General features: G+C 46.5%; 1 protein-coding gene across 5 annotated transcripts in view; it reads right to left on the bottom strand.

Moving 5' to 3' along the window:
* Positions 1 to 377: 377 nt before the first annotated feature.
* Positions 378 to 26,654, bottom strand: part of LOC130119122 (BAH and coiled-coil domain-containing protein 1) — a 102,286-nt gene continuing 76,009 nt past the window's right edge. For 2 of the 5 annotated variants that reach the window (XM_056287533.1, XM_056287536.1), the window contains 17 exons: positions 25,505 to 25,674; positions 24,714 to 24,850; positions 24,388 to 24,501; positions 18,471 to 18,585; positions 17,926 to 18,157; positions 16,762 to 16,947; positions 14,742 to 14,915; positions 14,324 to 14,607; positions 12,845 to 12,925; positions 10,590 to 10,960; positions 9,976 to 10,051; positions 7,890 to 7,998; positions 7,591 to 7,707; positions 7,203 to 7,352; positions 4,995 to 6,259; positions 4,554 to 4,790; positions 378 to 2,729 (listed from right to left, as the gene is read on the bottom strand). In XM_056287533.1, the coding sequence (XP_056143508.1) occupies positions 2,520 to 2,729; positions 4,554 to 4,790; positions 4,995 to 6,259; positions 7,203 to 7,352; positions 7,591 to 7,707; positions 7,890 to 7,998; positions 9,976 to 10,051; positions 10,590 to 10,960; positions 12,845 to 12,925; positions 14,324 to 14,607; positions 14,742 to 14,915; positions 16,762 to 16,947; positions 17,926 to 18,157; positions 18,471 to 18,585; positions 24,388 to 24,501; positions 24,714 to 24,850; positions 25,505 to 25,674 (4,028 nt within the window). In that variant the 3' untranslated portion in view covers positions 378 to 2,519. The remainder of the gene's footprint in view (positions 2,730 to 4,553; positions 4,791 to 4,994; positions 6,260 to 7,202; positions 7,353 to 7,590; positions 7,708 to 7,889; positions 7,999 to 9,975; positions 10,052 to 10,589; positions 10,961 to 12,844; positions 12,926 to 14,323; positions 14,608 to 14,741; positions 14,916 to 16,761; positions 16,948 to 17,925; positions 18,158 to 18,470; positions 18,586 to 24,387; positions 24,502 to 24,713; positions 24,851 to 25,504; positions 25,675 to 26,654) is intronic. The other 3 variants (XR_008810826.1, XM_056287535.1, XM_056287534.1) reach the window with 3 other exon arrangements.

The raw sequence follows: 26,654 nt of genomic DNA, 5'->3' as shown, positions 1-26,654 counted from the left end.
GTTATTAATAAGGCTTGCCTCGGCCGCTGCAACGCAGGCTTTCGGAGATAAGTTTCAAAATCTTCCAGAACATTCACGTCACACGCAGAGCTCTTTTTATCCGGCGTACACGCGCAAACAAGGTCGCACACAGCACGGGGACCTAGGATGTGGCGACATCTTTACAGATTTGAGTTGGGGGGTTTTTTTTTTTGTAACTGTTTTCCTATTCGCCTTGTGATCAGGTGAAATGACAGAAGTTCTAAAATAAGCAACAGTGTTACAAAAAAAAAACAAAACAAAACCAAAAAAAGGAGTTTAGCTTTCATCTCTCCCCCGGGAAACGACAGATGCAGTAAGATGAAAGGGGACGAAACAATAGAATTAACTCACGGAGGTTTGTGGATGTGAAGAATCCAGTGTTGCTTTATTTCTTTTCACTAGGCGGCCCCTCTACAAGACCGGAGTTTTATTAAGAAATGCAGATGCGACATCACACCAAGAAAAAATAAAAATAATAATAATCATGTCACATTCATAAAGCGCTCTTGGCATGGTTGAACAAAACAGCAACATTGACAATAAATAATATATCCATGAACAAAATAAAAACTTTTTTTCAAAAAAAAAAACAAAACGAAACAATACTCAAGATTTGCATATCAAACAATAAAAGACACAAAAAAAAGAAAAGAAAAAACAACCAAAATGTACTTGGCACAAATAAAATAAACGTAATTATTAGAATGGATGAACCTACTCTATGTCCATTGCTTTGTGAATCTGATTGTCCTTCACAGTTGGCGTCGAGTACGTGCGTGAACTGTACAAATCAGACACTTTGACGGCTGATGAAACTAAAAAATGGACTAATTCCAACAAATTGTCAACTCTCGGCCTCCCGCTCTTGTCAGTACCGTGACCCCCTCGGCCACCCCCTCCAGATGGCCTGCGTATTTCTCTGCACTGGACAAAGCTGCAGGTACGTGTGCAAGAAACCATTGTCGTGATGCGAAGCCGGTACGCTTGCACGAAGAAGAGCTACAGTGATTTCTGATCTGACTTCAGTACAGGTGCTTGACATGGTACTTCTCAATTTAAATAAAGGACATAAAGGATCTAATAGAAGCTTTGGTATTTTACAGGTCTCGTGAACGTGCCGAGGGGTGCACCCGTCGGTGCGCCGCTCTAGCACGTGTCCTTTTAACAGACCCGGTCTTGTTCTGAACTGATTTGTGTGGAAATGATTAAAGTGATGCTCGGACACTCATCACACACATACTTTGTTTCAAAAAAAGTGAGTCTTAATTCTTCTTTTTTTTTTTTTTTTGACCCGTGATTGCAGTCCATCGGGATCTGCCTTGTGACATTGACCAACTGAAAAAATAAATAAAAGGTGTTTTATAAAATAGAAAAAAAAATGCAAAGTAACAGGACACTTTAATAATAATAAAAAACAAAAACCACATGACATTTTTTTTTTTAAACAGGACGGCTCCTCTCTCTCTCAGAAAGCGAGTCTTGTCCTGTCGTGTACTAAATCCTTCTCTCGTCGTCTGTGCTCTGTCTTATCGGTCTGTCTTGTCTGTCTGTCTCAGCAGGGCATATGCAGTGCAACACTAACATCCTCAATCTGGACTTTCCAAAGCAAAGAAGAAAAAAAAAAAAGAAAAAGAAAAAAGAAAATCAATGACAACATATTCTACACCCATAGAAAAATAAATCAATTGCAAACATGGAAAGATACATCTCATATATACAGTAAACTTCTATATAAAATAGCTTTTATGTACATATAGACAACAAACATCAATACAACTGATAATTGAACTGTACAATGTACACCTGAACAGTTAAGACAGGCGAGAGGTACTGAAGTGTATGGCTTGATTGGAAAGAATTCAAAATATATACAGGCATCAGCTTTATTTACAATGTTTACATTGTTTTCAACATCCCTGGAATGATGAGGTTTAAGGGAGCGACCCCTCCCTCCCCGCCTCATTTTCTCTCTCATTCCCTCACATAAGGCTACCTCACACAACAACAAAAAAATTGGTCCTCAGAGACGAGTTGCCTCGTGGTACCTTGCAAAGATCAACACGCCTCCAGCTCTCCTTTGGTGACCCATGACAGGAGCTGGTAGGATGGTTCCAAAAACCGGACGGGAAGCTGTCAGTTACATGTGACTTGATTAATGAGAGATGAGTTTAAACCGATGGAAAGCCAGTCAGTGAAATCTAGGATCCAGGAGGACGTAGATCCTCGTCTGCAGTGACCCTCGGGAAGGGTGTTACGAGATCTGGGTTAATTTCCTCCTGTCAACTGCTCCCTTTCTATAAAGGTTAGGGGCCTTGCACTCCAGTGTGTAGCCTCTGCTTTGGTGCTCACATTTAGTCCACGGGTACCCAAGGCAAAAACCATGGACGCCTTAGGGAACCCTTATGTTCCTTCTAAAGTTGATGGGTCCTTCAGGTAAAGCCACTGACACCTTTGGACTCAGATCCTTCCTTCAGTAGTATCCTCAATGGGGGTTGGCCTCAGCAGAGGATGGAAACCCCTTCAGCAGTGACCAGTTGACCAGTGGTGGGGTCATAGGTCCCGGCCAGGTAGTAGAGGTCCAGGGAGGCACTGTTGGGCCTCTGGCCTCGGGTAAGACGCTCATACTCCTCCCTGCTCACCACTTGGCACTTATGAGAGATTGTCTGGACATCGTTCTCATCCTCATGGCATGACTGATAGAGAGCATGCTGAGGGATGGAGAAAAAATGTGTGATTACTACGTTGCAATTTGGAAACAAAGCAATAAAAAATCAGAATAATACGTTTGTGACAGATGCACCCTGCTGCTCATCCATCACCCGCTTGTGATTCCTCTGCTTACATATGTGTGATATTCTGAACTGTGCCTTTGTTGGAACGACTTAACCCTCTCACCCCAAGAACATTTTTTTTTTTTTACTTTAGCTTTCAGCCCTCGCAAATGGATTATTAAACACCGTCGACTGCCTATGAAAAGGGAATTTGAACTGATCGATGCCATGCCCACGCTAATGTGGAGAAATTGGAAAGCGCCGTTTTTGTGCTGAAAATGGGTCAATTCTGTCCGCGTTAGTGTTTTCCGATCGTCTCTGAAAAGTCTGCCATCCACTGAAATGCCAAAACAATGGGACAATGTGGAAGGACCATACCGATGTTTTTATACGTTATGGCCCCATTTACTACAAACAGTGTATACCTTATGTTACTCCCGACCATTTTCCAAACATATCAGATTTTTTTTGGATCATTTTCCCGCCTCCCAGACTCACATCGATGCGAGCTTTCAGCTGCGTTATCACTCAATAAAAACGTAATGTTGACAGAAAATAAAGCGAAATGATGGAACTTTATCTGGGGCTGTAGTGCTCGAGTATGGACTCAGTCTCGAGTCCACCTTTTTTTCTTTTTTTTGTGACCCCCCCCCCTTTCTCCCCAATTGCACCTGGCCAATTACCCCATTCTTCTGAGCCGTCCCAGTCTCTGCTCCACCCCCTCTGCCGATCCGGGGAGGGCTGCAGACTACCACATGCCTCCTCCGATACATGTGGAGTCGCCAGCCGCTTCGTTTCACCAGACAGTGAGGAGTTTCGCCAAGGGGGCGTAGCGCGTGGGGGGATCACGCTATTCCCCCCAGTTCCCCCTCCCCTCCCGAACAGGCGCCCCGACCGACCAGAGGAGGCGCTAGTGTAGCGACCAGGACACATACCCACATCTGGTTTCCCACCCGCAGAGACGGCCAACTGTGTCTGTAGGGATGCCCGACCAAGCCGGAGGTAATACGGGGACTCGAACCAGCGATCTCCGTGTTGGTAAGCAACGAAATAGTCCGCCACACCACCCGGACGCCTTGAGTCCACGTTTTGAAGGTCTCATGCTTGTCTCGGACTTCACAGCATGACTATGACTATGATAATTTCTCAAGGCCAGTCAAGTACAAGACATAAGTTTGCTTTTTTTTTAAATGGATGTCAAACTTCCCTTGAGGAGCTCCGTGAAGAGAAATCTAATCTCATTTGTTTTTTTGTTTTTTTTATGTTAACAGTAATTTATGGTTTTGAAACATTAGAAAATTGGAATCTGAAACATTGCTTCCTTGGTGGACGATAAATAAACACTACAGTGTAGTGAAATTTTAACTTTACTGTGATGGTAGACAACTAGTTACATGGTCATGGTGTTTGATTGGACTTGCACTTCTTTGGTGTCAGTTTTTACATACGTTGTGGCGTCGCTGGTTTCGCGTTGGACTTGCTAATTTAGAGTCTTGGACTTGACTCGAATATGATAAGCTTTGGTTTCAGACTAAACACTTGGCTCCATTTTCACTGTCCATACTATAATGCAAATCCAGCATGTTTTGACATTGTGGAGAGCGATTTTGAAAACATTTCCTTTTGGTGGTCAAATACGCCGGCTTTTATGGATGGACGGCCAAACTGAGAGATAATGTGTTTTCAAAGTTATCTGTTTTAATATGGACATGGCATGCTTGCACTACTATTCTATGTATGGTAACAATCTCCATCACTCACCTTGCCATCACGGTGCCTCTTGCCCAGCTTGGTCTCTTCGGGGTGGTAGAACCACTTGACCTTGACCACCATGCTAGAAGTCCAGGACTCCCAGAAGTTCTCTATCCGTCCCACATAAGGGAGGTGTGGCCGACCGGCAGAGAGGAAGACAGCACAGTCTCCCACCCTTACTGTGTCCCTGCCACGCACAATTGCCTTGTAGAAAAGCTTTCTGGCCTTGCCCTTCAATCCACGCCTCTGTTGAAAACAAGAGCCAGGATGGTTTAAATCTTCTGCGCTTTATTGTAATTTACTCAAAAAAATCAGGGGAGATTGACTGAAGAGAGAAAGATATCAGTTTCATGTACAAACTTAGCATGACTTACAAGTTTAAACTATGTGTAATTATGACAAGGAGGTGTCCAAGATCTTATGTGGCCGGGAAGGCTACACTATTCTCACCTGTGTGGGGTTTCCAGACCACCTCCACAACTGCCGTCCTGACAGGAATGAGGACATCTTGGGCCTGGGAATGGGGTTGTTGTCAGATAGCATCCTAGGTTTCTTCACAAGCTCCTTAGAAGGCTTGGAGCTGGAGCTGTTGTACTCTTTCCGCTTCAAGGACTTGTTACTAGAAACCTGGTCAGCGGGACCTCCTTTGGCGTTGGAAACGGCCACAGCTTTGGCCACAAAGGAGCGCTGGTGTGGCCCTGAGGGTGTGGGTGGTTCAGGGGGCTGCAGCAATCCGCGATGGGAGGACAAGCAGCTCTGCAACATCAAGGTGGAATTCTCTTCATCTTCTGAGCTGTAGGAGGAGTCATTGTCAGACGAGCAGAGGCTGGAACTCGAGAGGGAGCCAGAGGAGGAAGAGCTGGAAGAGCCAGACGAGGAGGAGGAGACGGAGAGACGTGAGAGGAAGCGGCCCGCTGTCCTTAACCCTCCCGAGGCTGCAGCCAGTGCAGCCCTCCTCCTCTCCTCTTCTTCTTCCTCCTCTTCATCATCCAGGTCAGAGTAAGAGCTGTGGCAGTCTCTGTGGGAGCTGAAGCCCAGATCTCCGTATTCCCCCAGAGCCATGGAGGTAGAGGGCTTTCTTTGTGGAGGGGCTCCCTTTAAAAGGAGGTCTGCCCTGGAGGAACCTCCCTTCTTGTTGTCCTTAACCAGGAGGACTGGGTGGGAGTAAGCCTCTGGCCTCGGCATCCCACTTATGCACTTTGATCCAAACCCTGTTCCACCCAGCAATAGTAGAGCTTTACTGTTCTTTGTCTTGGGGGAGGTCACTCCTTCATGATCCAGCTTGACCAGAAATTCCTGTCCCGACTTCCTGCCACGTGACATACTCAAGTCATCCTGCCGACGCCTCTGACCGTAAGGTCCGTTTCTGACACCCATGGACATTCCTGTCCCCGTCCCCGTGGACTGAGAGCAGAAGGAAGAGTAGCCCATGGCAATGCTGCTGAATGAGTCCACCTCAAAGGAGCTGCTGCTGAACAGGCCTTTGGCTGGGCAGGAGACCTGGGACTGGGTCTGAGGCAGGTGGAACGGGTCATCATCCTTCCCTCTCATAGCTTTCCGTGGAGCCCCATTGAGCTGAAACAGATTGTCAGAGGTCCTTTTGCGCGGGGCAATCATCGAAGGCCAACCCAGAAATGGTGGAGGGCTCTTACTAGAGCTCTCAGTCTGCTGCTGTTGCTGCAGCTTCTGCTTTTTACCAGAGCCCTTTGGTCTCCCTACAATCGAGAGAAAATATGTATGATATGTATAATAACATCAACAATATGTTCAAGTCGAGTTTATTTGTATTGCCCCAAGTCACAGTTACAGTCTGAGGGGGCTTTACAGTCACGTTACATTCCCAAAAAACAGGTAAATAAATTGGATGACAATGCATAGCACCCCCCTTCCTTTAGGCTGGCTTTACACTGTGAAACTTTGACAAAGTTGTGTGAAGATTTTTAAAGTGAAACGTGCGTGGTAAAACTTCTGGCAAAATAAACTGATTTAATCAACTGTGTTCCATGTGACTGATTTTGTTTTTAATGACCAATGAATGCCTATGAAGAACGCCCCCACCAGAACACCCTGCTCTATGTTTCCATCAGCCCTCACGAATATCTACCATATCATACCATACCAGTTGTAAAGTATGTACTGATCATTTCCTCCTCCTCCCCCCCTTTTCTCCCCGACTGCACCTGGCCAATTACCCCACTCTTCCGAGCCGTCCCGGTCGCTGCTCCACCCCCGCTGTCGATCCGGGGAGGGCTGAGGACTACCACATGTCTCCTCCAATACATATGGAGTTGCCAGCCGCTTCTTTTCATCTGACAGCGAGGATTTTCGCCAGGGGGATGTAGCGCATGGGAGGATCACGCTATTCCCCCCAGTTCCCCCTCCCCCCAAACAGGTGCCCGACTGACCAGAGGAGGCGCTAGTGCAGCGACTAGGACACATACCCACATCCAGCTTCCCACCCGCAGACACGGCCAATTGTGTCTGTAGGGATGCCAGACCAAGCCGGAGGTAACACGGGGATTTGAACCGGCGATCCCCGTGTTGGTAGGCAACCGAATAGACCGCCACGCCACCTGGACACCCAATCATTTCTTTTTTACAAACAGTTTTCCCTAGTGGCCAGGTCTTTTGTGAAATATACACTGAGCCTGCTCTTACCTGGTTTTCTTTTATGGACGGGTGGAGCTTGATTGTTGGTGTCAGTGTTGGTATTGTTGGGTCTGTCATTCATAGGGGCTTGCTCTAGACTAGAGTTTCTCCTGGCTGTTGTCCCACTGGGCACCAGCAGGGCAGGGCATGACTCTCCACCTGAAGAATGAGAGGTTGGGAGGTTTGTAGGTTGGAGAACTCAAGGGTACTCTCATATTTGAGCATGAAATCATTTAGCTGGTAGCAGCAATACATAAAAAAAAAAAAGATATCAGAAAGTGAACATTTGACGGGTATGATGAGCTCAAATGGCTGAAACATCAGGATGTCCTTGTATTAAATAGATTGCAACACAGGAACGTATTTTCTAAGTCAGACTGAGTCGCAAGATACTCACAGTGGATCTGGTATCCTGGGGGCAGGAGGCGGATGTTAGAAAGAGAGATCCTCCCTCTGTCTCCATCATCAAACTCCACCATCACCCCTCCCTGCTTGCCCTCATCAGATGAGCCACCTGCAAAGGGAGAAAAACAATGTTTAAATTATGTAATTGCTGGGGAAGAGACCAGAAGCTAAATAAGAGATCAAATTGAAATTAAAGATGTGAAGCTTTATGCAACAGAGTGACTCACAATGAACTAGAGACAAAATACAGATACATAAAAAGATAGAAGTACAACTGAGGTGCTATAGTACCTCGGCGAACGTAGCCCGGATATAAGCAGCGTGACCGTTCGCTCCAATAAGCACACACCCTGGTCCCCTCTCTGAGCATGGCCTCTGTCTCTGGACGCACATCCAGGACCTGAAAGTCAAACCAAAACATGATTAAGATTCATTACAGGCAGCACAGAAACGCACACACACACACACAAACACACACAAACACACAGCGAAAGAGCAAGTGAGCATTGTGTATGGCCAGCCACCGTGCCACGTTTCCAAGCGGCACTTATCTCATGCCAATGTGCCAGTCAGAGCTGAAAAGAGCGGAAGCCATGATGCAGTAAATCCTGACTTGCTGAGTAATACTAAAGAGGGCCTGAATGGAGGGCTTGTGATTGCAGGTTGCCAGATCCTCCCTCCAACAATGCAGGCAGGCCCAGCATCCGCCACTCACTAGGGGCCCTTTCAGGTTGCTTTCACTTACTGTTGCTATGGTAAAGGACCCTTTGACTGATGAGGTGTTGGGTTGCATTTGAGCCTCCGTGTGTGTTTGTGCGTGTGCGCACGCATTTGTGCATGTGCATGTGTGTGAATATTGGGGTATTTGTGTCAAAGTCAAATAAATGGCTGTTGGACGAATTGAAAGACAAGAAAGTGGAAGTATGGCATAATTAGAGCCAGCTGCTATCCGATGAGTGTTTACACAAGACTACAGCTGCCAGGAGAGCTGCGCAACAAACGGCTTGGAGATTTTGCAAAGAGCTCCGTGGTGCCGACTTTGTGGGGAAACTTTCTTCTTTTTTTTATGTAGACAGTACCAATGAGTGTTTGCGGATGAAAAAAAAAGAAAAAAGAAAGAGCGGATTTGCAGTAAATGCACTAACACCAGAGTGAGCGACGGGGTGGTCTCCTGCAGAGCAGCAAGAAGCCGATCAAATTCATTCTTTTGGATCCGGTTTATGGAAGGGTATTGTGGTAACTCTCTAAGGTTAAGGAACAGTAATGTGCAAAGAGAAATTCATTGATACCTCTGCCCTCTAGACACCATCACCTTTCCCCGTGTTGGCTCAGACATAATATTCAAGAGCCAGTGATTGGGACAGTTCTGCTGCTGCTCTCCACGTTCAGATGATGTTTCATCAGAATCTTTGGATACAGTACTTTGCACACACATCGCCCATCTCGTCTCCTTTAGCCCAGTATGCCTTAATACGTTGGCTGTGTTCTTTGCCCTGTGTGACAGTTTCATCATATTGTTTACTGGCTTCCATGGATGGAGACGATGGGGGGTATAAGGGGGGCATTATTTTGAGGTGACCCAGTTATCATTGGAGCATGCACCAGGATACTCTCAGAATATGGGACAAAAGTCGCAGCTTGAGGTAAACAGTCACACTTCTCTGTCCCAGTAGCAAAGTCAACCAGGAAGCGCTGGTTACCTACATACAAGCGTATGCCAGCCAAGAATGTGCTGTTTTATGTACAGTGCGTAATTACCATTCATTTCACGGATGGCTTAGATAAACTATAATGTCAGCTTTACATGAACTGGGCGAGAATTACATAAGGTTAACATGCATCCTCACAGTTCTTCTGTGTAAATAAAAGAAAAGAGAAAAATGGCTACGGTATGATAGACGTTATAAGGAAAATGAAAGATATATGAACCTTAGGGGGCTAAACCTGCATTTTTGCATCACTCTCGAACACCATTAGTGAACCTGTCTTTCTATATTGTGTCACAATGTCAGTCTTAGCCTTTTGCAAACTCCATCACACATGCAGGGAAAGGGGAAGTCCACGTCATCTCCCATTAAAGCTTTAAAACATGAATGGAACCAGGTGTTAGCGGGATTATCCCACACAGAGAGAGCTGGTTTAACAGACACAAACCCAAAGACCACGACCCCATCTGTTCATATTCACTTAAGAGGTTTAGATGGCCTGAGTGACCCCCGCTTGGGGGGTTAAGGGAGGACAAGGAGAGAAAGAGACAGACATACAAAAAGGGAGAAAGACAGATAGAGAGACAGGGGTGCAGGAGAACCAAGTGAGGACTATTCTTGATATTAGAGGACAGTCTGACTCTAAAAAAAAGTTAGCAAGTAAAACCTACTGCTTGCTGTAGCAGTTGTTCCAGTGAGTAGATTCTAGGGCGGTTTCCTCTTTCGCCGTCGATGACGATGCTGAAGCTAGAAGAAAAAAAAGCATAGCGGCGCAATAAGAATGAGTCTATTCTCAGCTGGCTGTATAGTGCCTACCTGCCTGGCTTCCTGGGTGGTACTCTACTCCCACTCTACCATTTGTCTTATTGCTGCCCGAGTCAAATGGATCTCTAACAACACTCCGAGGGAGCTAGGTGTGGGGGGGATGTGATGTTATGTAAGTGAGAGGTGTGAGTGAGAAAAAGAGAGAGAGAGGAGACATACGGAGAGAGAGCGAGGGGGGGGGGGGAGAGAGTGAGCGAGAGAGAGAGAGAGAGAGAGAGAGAGAGAGAGGAAACTCTCGGTAGGAGGTGTATGGACCCCTGGGGCGCTAGGCTTATAAGTGCCAACAGGAGCAGAGACCTTCACATTGAATCACTTTGGACAAGTCACTAAAAGTGTGAGCGTGCGTGTGTGTGCATATGAGAGAGAGAGAGAGAGAGAGAGAGAGAGAGAGAGAGAGAGAGAGAGAGAGAGAGAGAATGCATGTGTGTGCGCATGTGTGTGCATGTGTATATGTACATACATGTCAGGCAGCTCCAAGGTGTGGACCCTTGCAGCATACAGAAGCTCATCCTCCTTGGAGATCAGCACCTTCAGGCCATCAGTCAGCAGCTCTTTGGTCAGGACACAGTTTGGAGCTACGGAGGTAAAAACAAACATCCCAGTTGCGATTTCACCATGACTGAATTGACGGTACATCTCCTGGTAAGGGGCAGTAGCACAATCCAGCTGCAATACTGCAGTTACAGTGGTGCCCTCCTCACCCGCTGAGCTCCTGCGGTCACATGAATGGCTGCTGTCCTCCTCCCCCTCGGAGAAGCTGCTGTCATTCATCTGAAAGCCCTCGTCAGCCACAAAGCTCTGCAGCAGCCGGCTCACCGCTCGCCCCTTAGGCTGGAGAACGACAATGGAGGAAGGAAGAGATGAGGAGATGCACGGACGGATGAATAAATGGATTGAAAAATGGAATTAAAAACCAAAATAGAGTGAGGAGAGAACGTAAGTGGGGGGGGGGGGCGTTTAGCGTGAAACTCGAAGCGACAGCTGAGGGGACTTGACAGTTTAGGTTAACATCCCCTATCAGCACCCATTTTCCCCTTACATTGTTTCAATCTGTCAAAGCAGAAGGTGTGAGGCCCCCTTCCTCCCCCTCTTCCCAACCTCCGTTTCTCCTTTGCCACCTGTTCCGCTCCCACCCATCAGGGGATGGGGATTTGGGGGGCGCGGGGGGTAGACGACAAGTTTTTCAGGAGACCTCTAAAGTATGACATACATTTTATGCCCAAATAAGTGACTCTGGATCCAATCCTGTGTCAATGTAAAAATGCACTGGAGCGTATAATAACTGCCTTTAACTGTCAACTTTTTGCAAAGCTAACATTGACCGTTTTCGCTTTCGAGGATTGTTCTTTTATGCACTTCTGGATTGACTAAGGTGGATTTTGCTCAGTTTTGAAGCTGTGTTAAGAAAAGGGGAGAAGAAATAAAGACATTCAAGTATTTGAAGGTACTCGAAGCTTCGCTACAACGGGGTTGACAGAGGACGATGACCGACTGTGCAAATTAAATAAATTACAGCCTTAGACTATAGAAACTACAGCGCTCATGTGTTTGCTGTTAATACTAATTAATTATGTCTTTATCGCATGCTATCATTAGGCTGTTAGTGAATTAATGACTATGCTATTGAGAGATGAAAGCAAAATCGGCATGTTGCGTTCACGCGGACACCGGATGTCATTATTGTGGATGACGGCTGGATGGTAAAATCAGACGACACCGGCAAATTATGCCGTCAACAACAGACAGCACTCCCGTCCAAAGTTAAAATAGTTAGGTAGCTGTTTTTTTTATTTTTACACAAAGTAAAACACAGTGTTAATTATGTGGTGTGTGTGTGTGAGCATTATTGACTATAATTATGTAAAACACAAAACAATTTTGTACAATTTTCTGCAAAAAAAAATAAAATAAAATCACCATAGCAACCCGTCGTTGTGTGCAGTTTTTTGGCCATCCTGCCGGCTCCATTGCGCAGTTTGTTGTTTTCCCAATGCCGTATTGCCCACTGCCATTTACCGTCTCCCGGGGCGGGGGGAAAAAAAAAACGAAAACCCAATACTTATTTTCCCATCGATTGCCATGGCAACAATCAAAGGCTTCGAAGCTTCGAATCATTCGGGTCAGTCGTACTCAATACATCTTAAAAGCAGAATGATTGGTAGACAGAAACCAAAAATAAATGGATTCATGTCGTCTGAGTGCCCCAACACTGACGAGGTCTAGACTTCTACGGTAACGTTCACGAGAGTGAGCAAATCCATTTTTATTGCTCCGCTTTCATTTGCTCATTTCAAGTGGTTCAAACGGTCTACCTTTTGCACGGCGCCGTATCTTTAAAAAACATGCAAGATAAAAATGGAGACCGGTATACAGGAATAAGTTGCCATTACAGACACTTGACACTCTTTATCCCGTAATCCACGTCACTAATCATCATAATCATCACTGTGCATCACGTAATACACAAACTTTTCCAGATCAGGCAAGATTTCAACTATTACGAAATATTTCATTTTTTCTTTTTTCTTTTTTCAAATAGGAATTCAGGCAGAAGTCGCTGGATGGAAACAGATATCTGAGGAGGTAAAAAACAAAAAACACAACGAAGGCAGACTTCATCTCATTGGTTCACTGTTTGGCTGGATTAAGCCAAACAGGTGACCGAGCGCTGTTTGGTTTAACTCGCTCCAGGAATAGTTCGCTGTGATAGGATACCTGTTCTGCCCGGCTCCTCCTCGTGCCCCGGCTGCTCTCCTCGCTCTGTGGGGCCCCCCCGCCTGGCCAGCAGCTCCTCCTCTGTGGAAGAGGGATGTGAGGATGGACAGAATGAGTGGGGAGGGAGGGTGTGAGAGATCTCCACATGGCTTCTGGCTGTGATTCATCCCCAGCAAGTGCAAGGGAAGAGTGTGAGTGTGTGTGTGTGTGTGTGTGTGTGTGTGTGTGTGTGTGCATGGAGGAGGGAGTTGAGAGCACTGCTGTTATGCAATGTGGAGGATTGAGTAAGACTGAGGTTGTTGAGTAATATATATATATATATGCATAACTTTTTTTTCCTTCCTCGTGAACACACTGCTCCTAGGGAAATGAAAGCTGTGGGTTTCTTGTGGCGTCCACACCACCTCACAACGTTGCACTCTCACGCTTTGAGTATCACGTCAGGAACTGAAGTATTTCAACCGATTCCCTATATTATTCAATAATAATTAAAGGGAAATACTTTTCAACATTATCTCGGTTTACATCGTAAGCCATGGTATTTGAGAAGTCGTCTGTGTGTCCCTGAAAACTGCTGAAATTGTGTCTGCAGGGGACCTCACTGGTGGACAATATGTGGTTGTTTAAACTTAATTCCTTGGTTTGCTGATACGCTGCGTTGTATAAGAAAATGCGAATAACAGCTTTGTAATTGTAGCGTTGTTAAAAGCATTTTCCGACACGACGTGTCTGCCAGTCATATCACCGACGGACACAATTTTGTTGGTGTTTCAAAGAAGACCACCCAGTATTATGGCAGAAAATATTGATATCTCGATAGCGTACAGATGTGTGACAAATTAAAGGAAAAACCAACATAGTCTCTTAATAAAGTGTTTGGCCACCATGAGCCTCCAGAACGGCTTCAGCGCTCCTTGCCATAAATTCTCTGAACCCCACTGCAGGGATGGACACCATTCTTCCAAAAGATATTCCCCTCATCTGGTGCTTTGATGGTGGTGCTGGACGGCGCTGTCTAACACGTCAGTCCAAACTCTCCCATAGGTGTTCCAAGTGGTTGAGATATGGTGACTGCGAAGGCCATAGCTTATGATTTACATCATTTTCATCCTCACCTAACCATTCAGTGACCCCTCGTGCCCTGTGGATGGGGGGCATTGTCATCCTGGAAGAGACCACTCCCACCAGGACAGAGATGTTTCTTCATAGGATAAAGGTGATCGCTCAGAATAACTTTGTATTGGTTTGCAGTGACCCTTCCCTCTAAGGGGACAAGTGGACCCAAATCATGCCAGAAAAATGCCCCCCCCCCACAGCATAATAGAGCCCCTGGACCCCCTCACTGTAGGGGACAGGCATTCAAATGTTTCCTTTAATTTTGTCACCTGTCTGTATATATAGAGAGAGATCATGTTGAAAATAATGACTGTTGAAGCCTTACAACTTACTGCTTAACTAGTTTTGGTCTGGCTCGCTAACCTTATTGATCGCCCCTCTCAACATGGTGCTCTTCCGTGTAGCCCTCTTGAGGCGCTCAGTAGTGGTGGGGAAGGTGGCCAGGCCCATGCTCCTGCGGTAAAGGCTGCCTCTGGTCCCCAGACTGCCCCAGCGAGGTTCCTGGGGCCTGGGCCCCCGTGGCCTCCTCACTGCCTCTGTCCCATGGTCCTCACGGTGCTTCTTAACTGTAGCTCCAAGTCCCAGCCTACAGGGGGCCTTCTTTTTCACTTTGACATCCCCTTCCGTTCCAGTCAGACTCCGGGCGCCTGTTTGGTTCAATTAGAGAAACAGGTTTAGGCTGAGCTAACAAGCCAACCCAGGGAAACACAAAACAGATGCTCCCCATGACAACAGGGGACGGTTAGGTTACTTGTAAATCATTTTCAAAGGGCCGTCTTACCATAAAGGCCTTGCCTCTCTTTCTTGTTCCTGGCTTTCTGATTGGCCTCCAGCTTTACGACAGACGAGGGAGTTGGGCCAGTCATAGAGGAGCTGGAACTGATGTCTCTGGGGGTTTGGGCTTTGACGGCATGTCCCCCATCACTGTCATAACTGCCTTCCTCTTCCTCCTCTTCTATTCCAGTAACAGAGAAAAGAAACAGTTAAAAAGTGAAGGGCATTTAGAAAATGTACATTTTTTAAAAATCTTAATTGTTTTGGAAAGAAATTCAGAAATAAGCAATGCTTTCAAGATTTCGAAAAACATACAATCAGTCACGTGTGTCCAACCCCCCCCCCTTTTCTCCCCCATTGTATCCGGCCAATTACCCTGCTCTTCCGAACCGTCCCGGTCGCTGCTCCACCCCCTCTGCCTCCTCCGATACATGTGGAGTCGCCAGCTGCTTCTTTTCACCTGACAGTGAGGAGTTTCACCAGGGGGATGTAGCGCATGGGAGGATCACGCTATTCCCCCTAGTTTCCCCCCCGAACAGGCACCCCGACCGACCAGAGGAGGCGCTAGTGCAGCGACCGGGACACATACCCACATCCGGCTTCCCACCTGCAGACACGGCCAATTGTGTCTGTAGGAAAGCCCAACCAAGCTGGAGGTAACACGGGGATTTGAACCAGAGATCTCCATGTTGGTAATAGGAATAGACTGCTATGCTACCCAGAAGCCCGTGTCCACACTTTTGACTGGTACCGTGTGTGTGTGTGTGTGCGTGCGCGCGTGTGCGTGCTTGTACTTGCTTTTATATTTGATACTTGCTGCTTGTCAAATAAATCTAAACAAATCCAGCTATCCTATCAATTTCAGCTGTCGAACAATGTAAATGAGTTAAGGGCTTGTTGTGGCAGAGCAGGGTGTGGACCAGCTGTCCGGAGTCGGTCTAACCGACTGGGGACAGATAAATTGGTTCCGCACCCCAAACGAAGAGGCCAGAGCTAGAGTGAGAGCTGGGCTCTCTCTCTCTCTCTCTCTCTCTCTCTATTGAGGAATGTTTTAATGAACGTTTAAGTTTTTTTTTTTTTTTACATGAGTTTTATCCCTGGTGTTTTGAAAGAGCTGTTTTAATAAACAGGCATTTGTGTCCTCGTTTACGATCTGTGTCCGTGTCTCTGTGCCGGGGAACCCAGGTAGTGGCAGCCTATTGCCACACTTGTATTTTAGGTTGTTTAACTTTGCCAGCTCCATTTCATTTTGTAATCACTTCATTATCTTTGCGGCTAAATAAACAGTCTAGCCGTTTATATTAATGATGTACAACGTGCTTCACCCCAGCGGTATTTTCCAGGCTGGTGTTTCTAGAGTACTAGTGTTTTAAGTGAGTGTGTTCATGTCGGTGCTGAGTGTGTGTATGTGTGTGTGTGTGTGTGTGTGTGTGTGTGTGTGTGTGTGTGCGCACGCATCTACGCGTATGCATCAATGTCACTGTTCTCTAGTTCTCAACCTAGTCCGTCTGTCTCCTAGGCTGTCAAGCCTCTCACAAGCAACTGTCTACAGCTGTGGCCGCATGTCTCGTCCCAACCAGCCAACAAGGCCCATTGCTGAGGTGTCGAATGTCAATGCGCCGCTGACACCGCTGTCATTTACGAGATTTTCATCAACACCTTTTCACTCATCTCCGAAAAGCAGGGCGGATCACTTTCAAAGTTACTTACAAATTAACATGGGGAACACATAAGCTCAGGAGGCGGCCCTGCCCGTGACGATCGGTGTATTTCTGCAAAGAGTTTGACCTGGAAGTGATGATTTCCCAACGACCTTCTGGTCAGAGGTGAAAAGATTTCGGGGGCTGCATTTTAATGGAAGCGTTTGACCTAGAGTCGATTGTTTTTTGTTTTTTTTCTGACAGCACGGCAGATTTCCTGTTTTCACTGTGTATGTAAATGTACCTGTTTCGTGGAAAGAGGCCCACTGCAGTGTAGTAAGTCAAGTCACTTCTGACCCCTGACCCGCTCACCTTGGGATAACTCACCGTGATCAGAGGAGTCACTTTCGGCAGGGGTACTCTCTCCGTCCTCCGTCGTCTCGTGTCTCCGGCCACGGACGACCCGTGCGCTGGGCTGACCCAGACAGGAGGAACCATGCGACAGGACGCCAGATCCCTTATTCTTTCCATGACGCGCAAGCCTAGTCCAGCCCTCCTGGGGCCCGCTGTCTGCTGAGAGAAGTTACATACACCCATCACGGTTCAATTCTTAGGACAGTGTGCCAGTTGGCTTTTTAGACTCTCAACGTTACCAAGGTCAAAAAAAGACGCATTCAGGGTTCCCTCTCGTTCAAGAAAATAACTTTCCAGGACTTTACGAGTTTATTTTCCGTTATTTTTGCTTGAATACAGACCTGAAATATGACTGACCAGAATTTCAAGAGAAAATCCCTATATAAACAGTTTTAAGCCTTGAACCAATCCAGCTAACATTAAGATAAATCATGGCCTTGATTCCAAGCAACAAAAAAAAAGAAAAAAAAAGAAGAGGAAAAATGGAAAAAAAGACAAAGATATAAGACTCTGTAGTCGACATTTTTTTTAAGAGGGATGAACTACTCATCCCATAAAGCATTGCGAGCCATGTCATCAAATCCCTTTCCCTTCCCTTCCAACCGTATTTTGCAGTCTTACACATTTACTGTTAAAAGCTTTCTTGCATATATCATAGTGTTTTGTGGTTTGTCTTCTCATCCCTGAAAAAGTACATCATGTCTGACTGACAGAGAAAACATGGTGGATGCTATATTTCGGCTTCAAAATCTAAAAATTCAGTATGAAATATCAATGGAAGCCCCCACAGTCTCTGTGTAACTTTCACCGGGGTCACTGACCACACCCTAAAACTTCCAAGCAAGCGATGTGGAACCTCAGGTAGGTTAAAAAAAGATTTTATAACCCAACTTTACAATTTGCCAAGACGCCAATAATATTTCCAGGGCATCTAATCAATTTGATCCTTTCCCAGGTGTTTTCCATAACTGGAAAAGTAGACTGTAAATTCTCACATTTTTCCAGGCGCCTGGGAACTCTGGCCTTGCTCGCATTTGTTCTAAAATCCTAAAAAAGTCGGCTACAAGCACAGTACACGCACATCACAAAGTGAGACAGCAGGACACAGAATCAAGGACAGGGGTTGCTGGCGTCTACCTGTGTCGCTTTGTCCCCCAGATTCCCGCCTGCACTCGGCTTTGCTTGTGGCCTGGCCTCTGTGCTCGTGCTTAGGTGTGGCGCCGGAGGGCGAGGCCTCCTTGTCTCTGGAGCCCGTCCCAGGGAGAGTCTTCTTACTTTGGGCCTTCTGTTTGAACTGAGCGACGTCGCTGGCTATCTTAGAGCTGAGCACACTGTGAAGACCGCTCTTTCTGCAGCCCTGCGCTTTCATCTGTGGGAACAGAGAGAGAGATGAGTCAGTGAGAGACAGCCGGCTACACTCGCGGTCACAGCAGTGGCACAAGCGGCAGAACGTCAGAGGAGAGCTCTCACTTGCTTACACGCAGAGAAGAAAAAGAAACAAGAGAGAGCCCCAATGAAAAAGATATTAATATGGAGAGCAGGGGATTTGACTCCTGAGGGTCGCACCTAATTAGAAATAGTGTGCGACAAAGGAAAATATCAAACACAAAGCAACAAAGAGTGGACCCTTTTATTTCTGGCTGCACAGAGGACAAAAGAGAAGAGGACGAGGGGACCCTGACCTGTGTGCTGCTGAGTCGCTCAAAGCCCCGATTGGACAGCTTCTTCTTCCTCCTCTGGCTGTCTCCACCTCCTCCAAGGTCCTCCGGCGACAGGGCAAGCCCCGCCCCTATAGACCTGCCAGTCAAAACAAGGGAGAGGCATTCATTAGAGAAGAATAGTTGTGGTATGAAAAAGGAGAGACGGGGGAGAAAGAGAAAGATCAGAGGGGGAAAAACAGAGTTGAGTCACCTCTCTGCAGGATCTAATAACTCTCCTTTCTTCCTCTGATGAACAACATGAAAAAATAGGACAAGGGGAGCCCAGTGTCCCAACTACACACTTGAAAAATTGGGATCTAACAAGGAACCTGGGATTGTTTGAGGGCAGTGAGGGATAAGAAGCCTTAACGCTTTATCTAGGGAGTGTCTTTGCAGCCCATTCAGCGCTGAGGAGCTTTGAAAGATACAGTGAATGGTTGGAAGGCATTGCATTTGTATGCGGCTCTATTGTTCTCAGTGGACATCATAGCTCTCCAGTTTCATTTCCATATCAGTGTGGCAGGCTCTTTCCCCCTACACTGAGGAGCATTACAGGCCAACCACTCCAAACGCCCTTGAATCCCCCCCCCCCCTGGAAGCCTGCCCACAGACCACACCGATGCGAGCCGGGGCCATGCGCAGACAAAAAGCTAACTTTTGTCATCTCTCCTGCAGCACAAATAGCCTTCGAATAGCATCAGCAGCGCTAGTAAGAAAAGTGGGTCTCTGGAATGACCTATGACTCCTAAAGAGCACAAATACCACACATGTTTCACTGAAACTCTTTGCTCACACATTTCCTGACATACAACTGGGAACGTTGTGGGGGTGCATGTGTACACACGCATGTGTATTTATCAGTCATGCAGCTTGAGAACAATGAGCATACACATAATGCAGATCTCTCTCTCTCTCTCATATCTCTCTCTCTCTCTCACATATATATATATATATATATATATACACACACACACACACACACATATATATATATATATATATATACACACACACACACACACACACATATATATATATATATATAATCCAGTGAGTCAAGTAAATTCTTTGAGACAGTACAAGCCTGTTTCATGCCATAAGCAACCATCAACTGTCAATAAACCTACTCGGTAAAGAACAAAGGACATACCATTTACTTCCTCATCATGCACATCACGTGCAAAGTGTCCAATGGGGAAGGGAGAGGTGTGACATTCAAAAATTCAAAAACACATGATCGCTAACGGTCCAATGGGGGGGGGTGTATTTGTCTATTGGCATGATTTATTTATAATTACAAAATAGGTGCTTATAGCTATCTCTGCAAACTGCTGGCTAATTCATTCCTGTTATTCAATGTGGACATTTCTGGTTTGCAAATGGTTAAATATTTTTCAGTTAGACATAGCTTGCACATCTTACTGCTGGTTGAATATGCTTTGTTCTTTAAGAGGATTTTCCAGGTGGTTGAATAATTAATGTTTCTGTCCACCAATGACCAAATATAACGGCTTAGAGATGTTACATTCTTTAAACGGTTGTTTCTAAAGCTACACGTGTGCATTAAACCTCTTTTTGAATGTTCCTTCTGTTAGACTCACGTATATCGACGTATGAATAACAGGAATGAATTAGCCAGCAGTTGCAGATATAAGATAGGTAGACATAAGCACCTATTTTGTAATTACAAATAAATCATGCCAATAGACAAATACCCCCCCTCCCCCCCAACTGGACCGTTAGTGATCATGTATTTTTGAATGTCGCCCCTCTCCCTTCCCCATTGGACGTTATGCACGTGATGTACATGACGAGGCAGTAAATGGTATGTCCTTTCCTCAAGTAGCTTTATTGACAGCTGATGATTGCTTATGGCATGAAATATATATATCACCGATGTGCCGATCCACTTTTTTTTCAGTACCGATCCAATTCCGACACCTGAATTTGGATATCTGCCGATACCGATTACTGACCGATACCGACACCAGAGCTCTTTTTTCTTGAACATTATCATTATTATTGTTGTTGTTGTTGTTGTTGTTGGCGGTGTTATGTGTAAGGTTACATGAGGCTGTAGTAAACCACACAGCACTTCTTATTAGGAGAACAAAAAAATACACCAAAATGCATTAAATTTAAATGTATTTCAAAGCAATTTATTTGAACTGTACTTTAAGTAGGCTTCACATACTGGCGGGTGTAGGGGTGCAAGTTGCTATGGCAACTTCTTTAATGTGCTAATTGACTTAAAGAGTAAAACTGTGTATTTTTTTCTCTCCAAATTACCCAAAATAATTAGAATTGTTTATTTTATTTTTTTACAAAAAAAAAATCTACCCCGTAGTCATTTCATGTTAGAATGCCAGGCAGAAAGAAAGGGTTGTACGTTTTTGTTGGTGAAAGACATAAGTGGTGATCTGCTGCTCCTGTGCATCCTGTCTGGCCTGGCAGCACTGATCCTGTTCCCCGAAACCTTCACCCATGTGTACTGTCTTTGCTGTTTGACTCTTTATTCTCCAAGCATCAATTAAATCAAACTGTGATAATGGCCTGGATAAAGTGATGGGAGGCAGTAAACGTGGTTCATCCGGTGTTCTGTCCAGAGTGAAATCTGCAGTGCGGTTCTAACCCCCACCCATGTCGGTTTTTTTTGTCTTTTACTTTCCTTCCCTTTCTTGTGAACAGGTACTTTTTTGCTTTCTTAAGGCTTTCTTAAATGACAACGCTTTTTTCCCATCTAATAAATCAAGCCCGACAAGTTTTTGCAGTGCCGGGAAATAATCAATGACTTTGACAGACTCGCCAAAAGTCCGATCAACAAAACATTGATTTCCTCCAAGGTGTGGAGGGCATTGTTTGGTCGCTGGGAATCTGTTACCGTGCCGTCTGAGTCAGAATCATACTACCGTCCTATCGTCATCCTCCTCCTCCTCTTGGCTCTCTGCACCTCCTGTCCGGACTCGGCTGCAGCAGCTGCCGGGAAGGTTACGCACGCAGCAGCGCCACCAACTCCACACACACCGGGTCCCTCTAGTACAGTTACTACGTCATCGACGGTCATTTTATCTTCCTCTGAATTACTGTGGAGTTTAGGACACTCCAGGTTCACATTTTGTGGGGTCTCACTTGTTTCCCTGCAGCCGCTGGCCTTGTTACGCCCCTCCCCCCCCCCTTCAGTCGCCTGGTCGGCGGCTTCCGCATCCTCCGCTTCCCACTCGCTACGCAGGCAAGTGAAGGGCTTGTGTCCCACATCCCCGTACTCAAAACACTACATGCTACCTGAACTTACACATGCCGTATTGGCTAAGGGCTGAAAATTGATTAGCTAACATTTCTATAATTCAGAAAAAAACATCAAGACTATGGAATCATATGTGTGTGTGTGTCTAATCAGTGTGTGGCAGCATGCATCAGTAATGGTGGAGTCGAGTGAGAGAATGGTTGGGGGGGGGGGTGTGTGGGGGTTTATCAGGCAGTCTCCCCATTGACTGACAAGAGAGTGACAGAGGTGGCACTGAAGTGTGAGCTGTCCTTGTGAGGCAGATCCCGCCGAGGCTGGCCTCCTGCTGCTGACAAACACAATGTGACAGGGTCCCTCCCTACCTTTGTGTTTGTGCATGTGTGTGTGCGTGTGTGCATGTGTGTGCGTGTGGGAGGAGAAGCACACAGTGACTAATTAAACAGCATTGATTAGCAGTGTTTGCTGCTGAGCAATAGTTCTCTTCTGTCTTCACTCAGTTCGAAACAGTGCCATAGAGGAATCGCCGCTGTGCCCACACAGGAGTTGTGTGCACGCACTAAAGCGAACATGGCAAGCGCAACACAGTGCATGCTCAGAGACACACACATTTGTTTGTATGTTCTGTAAACGTGTGCAGCAGATGCATGATTTAACTCAGATAGGCAGCAGAGAGGCTTTAACGCATCACACATCCACTCATGCACATCCACGTGCACACACACACACACACACACACACACACACACACACACACACACACACACCTCCTGAGCCATGCAGACTGAAGTGAACAAGGGGAGGCTGTGCTGTTACCCACTGACCCACCGCCCTCTGTCTAGCTCCTGAGCGTCAGCGTGGTGAAGCTGTTTGAGTGACAGGTATAGTACATGCTTTTACATAACCCTGCCATGTAACGCTACATGGGGGCCAATCTGTTCTCCAGTCTGCCTGCCTGCCCTGCTCCCAATTCAGAAACATCTAGAAATTCTCCACCACGTGCGCACACACACACGCACGCACACACACACACACACACACACACAGATGTCTGTGACAGAAACAGGGACTACATATCTCACAGCAAAACAAAACTAGTGCAGCTGTCGCTAGCTGCAGCTTAAATCTCACACAATAGAGAGGCATGCTGGTTTACTGTAGTCTGAATCCCCCTCCCCCATCACTCTCCCCTGCCCGCTACCACCTTCATCCCCCTCCCCACTCTTTCGCTCTCCGCTGCCCCTTGCTGCAGGGCCCTGGCCTGTCGCCCTTTTACTGGGGTGTCCCTGTTACCCAGCATCAATGTCTCCACTCACATCAGTTCAACGGTTGCCTGGCAAGGGGGCAGGGGTACATGGGTGGAAAGGACAGTGTTCCTTCCTCCGATGCAAGGGTCTAAGGACAGGATGTTGTGTTGCTATAAAGAACCACCGAGGCAAATTTGTAATTTGTGATAATGGGCTATACAAATAAAACTGACTTGACTTGACAGTGGAGGTGACACCGCAGACGGGCAACTGGGAATACTGCAATGCTGCCCAGATACCACAGAGACAGTGAGAGACAGACAGACAGACGGTGAGAGGGAGACTGAAAGACGTAGAGCTATGAAATGGCATTAAGTGCATTAAGCCCTTCCAAACCCTGCACACTCGGCACTGCTGACAGGACTTGTTCAACCTTGAAAGCAAATTTCCCAGCAAACCGTCCCAATCTGAGCAGCACTGCTGGGCAATTAACCACTACTAGAATTAAAGCCTTTAGCTTACTTTTTTAGTGTCTTTAATCATTTTTGAGCTATTTGCTTAGGATCTGCTTCTTGGATATCAAGGAATGAAATTCTTATTGTCCCACTCTCCCCCTATCTTCTCTTTCTCCTCTTCCATCTTTCTTTGCAGCTCATACACTGATACTGGTTCTCACATGCATAAAGTGCACCTGCACACACATGCAAATATACGCCATGCAAACACACAAAAGTCATGCAGGCAAACATGCAGTATCAAAGCCCTAAATGTCTGCATATCTCTGGGACTGTCTGGCCTGTTTGACCGGCCCGCCAACCTTTGGACCCCTGGTGACCCAGCAGGGCTGTTATGGCAGTGGTGTGTCACATTCCTGCTGCTGGGACAGATTACAGGAGAATTCACAGTGCTCTAATTACAGCCTCCGCCTGTCGTCCCCCACCACAGCAGGCAGCCAGCAGCCAGCTAGCTTGCAGCCTCCCCCCTTCCTAACCAAGCCCGGCACAGCTAAAGCCCAGCGCTCACAGCAGTGCCATTCACATATAGGATCAGCAGGGGAAAAAAAACTAAACAAGCACACACACACACACACACACTGGCACTCACAAGCATGTGTGGCACACAATATACAAAAAACACACATTCCTAAAACCAGTTGTTAGTAAACATACAGAGTTTGGGCACACATGTGTGCCCAAACTCTGGCACAGATTACATGGTGTTACAATTGAGTTTGTGGACTTGATTAGGTTAAGAATGGGTTTAAGTGGACTTCCTTGCAGGGGTCGGTTTTGCTATCACCATTTCCTGTTTATGCCAATAAGAAGCAGTCCCCAAATGCCAGCGATACAGAGGGGTTTTATCGGCCACAGCTGGACTGCAGCCAGGAGGAGATGGACAGAGCGATACTCACTTGACTTTTCTCTGGCCGTCAGATGAGGACACGGGGCCCGTGGTGAGGGTGGGTTTCCTCTTCCTGGGGCGCCCTGGTCCTCGTCGTGCGGGGCTCCGAGGCGTCTCCTCCTTCCTGCTTGCATGTACACATGCGAAAAAGCGAACACACACACACGGAAAGAGCGTTACTATTTAACCATTTTTAAAACACAAAAGGCTGGATCCGTGACAAATTAAAGAAAGAAATCCTCCGTCAAAATGCTGAGATGGCGGCTCAAAAGGTTATCTAGTAGCGACGCGAGTCCAACGCTTGAAGTAAAGCAGGATGTACAAGGTCACACTCACTGATGATCATGCTTCCGCTGAAGCTTGGCGAGCTCTCTCTGTTTTTCTTTGTAGCGTCGCTGTAACTCGGCCAACTTCACACGCATAGCTAGCTCTGGACCATCCATGGTTTCCATGCCACCTTTGGCTGGGCAAACCTGAAGTAAACCGTATCAAATTCACTGTTAAAAACATTCTCTCGCTCAATCAAGACAGTTGCCAGATAACAACAGAAAGGTCTAACATGAATCTTCTAGATATTTCCAACTTATTGTGTCAAACAACTTTACCAAAATTAATGTATGTGGGGTTTGCTGGGAGTTTTTTTTGGGGGGGGGGGGTTCCCCCTTTTCTCCAAATTGTACTTGGCCAATTACCCCACTATTCCGACCCATCCCGGTCGCTGCTCCACCCCCTCTGCTGATCTGGGGAGGGCTGCAGACTACCACATCCTTCCTCTGATACACGTGGAGTCGCCAGCCGCTTCTTGTCACCTGACAGTGAGGAGTTTTGCCAGGGGGACGTAGCGCGTGGATGGATCACGCTATTCCCCCCAGTTCTACCTCCCCCCTGAACAGGCGTCCCGACCGACCAGAGGAGGCGTAGTGCAGCCGACCAGGACACATATCCACATCTACATCCCACCCGCAGACACGGCCAATTGAGTCTGTAGGGACGCCCGACCAAAGCGGAGGTAACACAGGTATTCGAACAAGAGATCCCTGTGTTGGCAGGCAACGGAGGTCCCTGGGGGGGGGGGGGGGGGGGCGTGCCGTTTTAAACAAAAGACAATGCTGTAGATGCGGTCTTACTGGTTCGTTACGCGGTGTCCAGCTGCATTTTCTACGTAGATTGAGCGTCCTACGGGCTGGACAGTGCCGCCCGGAAGTCACAGTGCCGCCGTCTTGAGAGCCCATCTCCAAGGAGCGTGCTGTAGCCAGCGTAGCAAGGCTCTGGAGATCAAAAATCAGCAACTCCTCTCCTTTAAGAAACAAATCCCCAAAAATGGTCACATCTTAATTGCTCAACACGTGTCCAGTCATCTCTATGACTAAGAGGCAGTGCATAAATGTACTAAGCTTGGGTGCTTTGAAAACCTTTGGAAGAAATTCACTTTTAAATAACTAAGAGGGGGAAAGGAAGATTTTTCAAAATGTGAGTGATTTGTATGCACATTTTGCATCAAATCCTGCATATGCAGCTAATATTAGGGTAAAATGTTATCTTTCTCACGAAGTATCCTTCTATGGAAAAGAAAGTGGCAAGTGAAAGAAATGGAGGCAAATTTGGCAGATTAAGCTAACACGAGCAATAATTGGCACACCCTTTCAGAGGTCATGTCAATGTGTAGCAAGCATGCTGCTGTGTCAGTGGCCATCACGGTGTAGATAAAAGTGCTCAACCAATGAGTGGAATATATATATATAAAATCCAGGCTCTCGCTCTCTCTCTCTCTATATATATAAATATATATATAAAACTTTTTTAAATGAAACACTCAACGATAGGAAAAGTGCTCAATAAATAAGGAGAAAAATAATCCAGTGAGTCAAGTAAAAGTAAATTCTTCATGAGACAGCTTATCATGACAGCTGATGATTGCTTATGGCATGAAACAGGCTTGTACTGTCTCATAAAGAATTTACTTGACTCACTGGATTTTATATATATATATATATGTCTCCATCCATTATCTACCCGCTTATCCTACTCAGGGTCGCGGGATGCTGGAGCCTTTCTCAACAGTCATTAGGCGGCAGGCGGAGAGACACCCTGGACAGGCCACCAGTCCATCACAGGGCCGACACATTCACACCTAGGAACAATTTAGTATGGCCATTTCACCTGACCAACGTGTCTTTGGAGGAAACCGGAGCACCTGGAGGAAACCCACGTAGGCACGGGGAGAACATGCAAACTCCACACAGAGGACGACCCGGGATGACCAACCAAGGTTGGACA

Source organism: Lampris incognitus, chromosome 10, assembly GCF_029633865.1.
Source record: "Lampris incognitus isolate fLamInc1 chromosome 10, fLamInc1.hap2, whole genome shotgun sequence".
Lineage (NCBI taxonomy): Eukaryota > Metazoa > Chordata > Actinopteri > Lampriformes > Lampridae > Lampris > Lampris incognitus.
The sequence above is the reverse complement of the archived record's forward strand: the minus strand, read 5'-3'. Positions and strand labels throughout refer to the sequence as shown.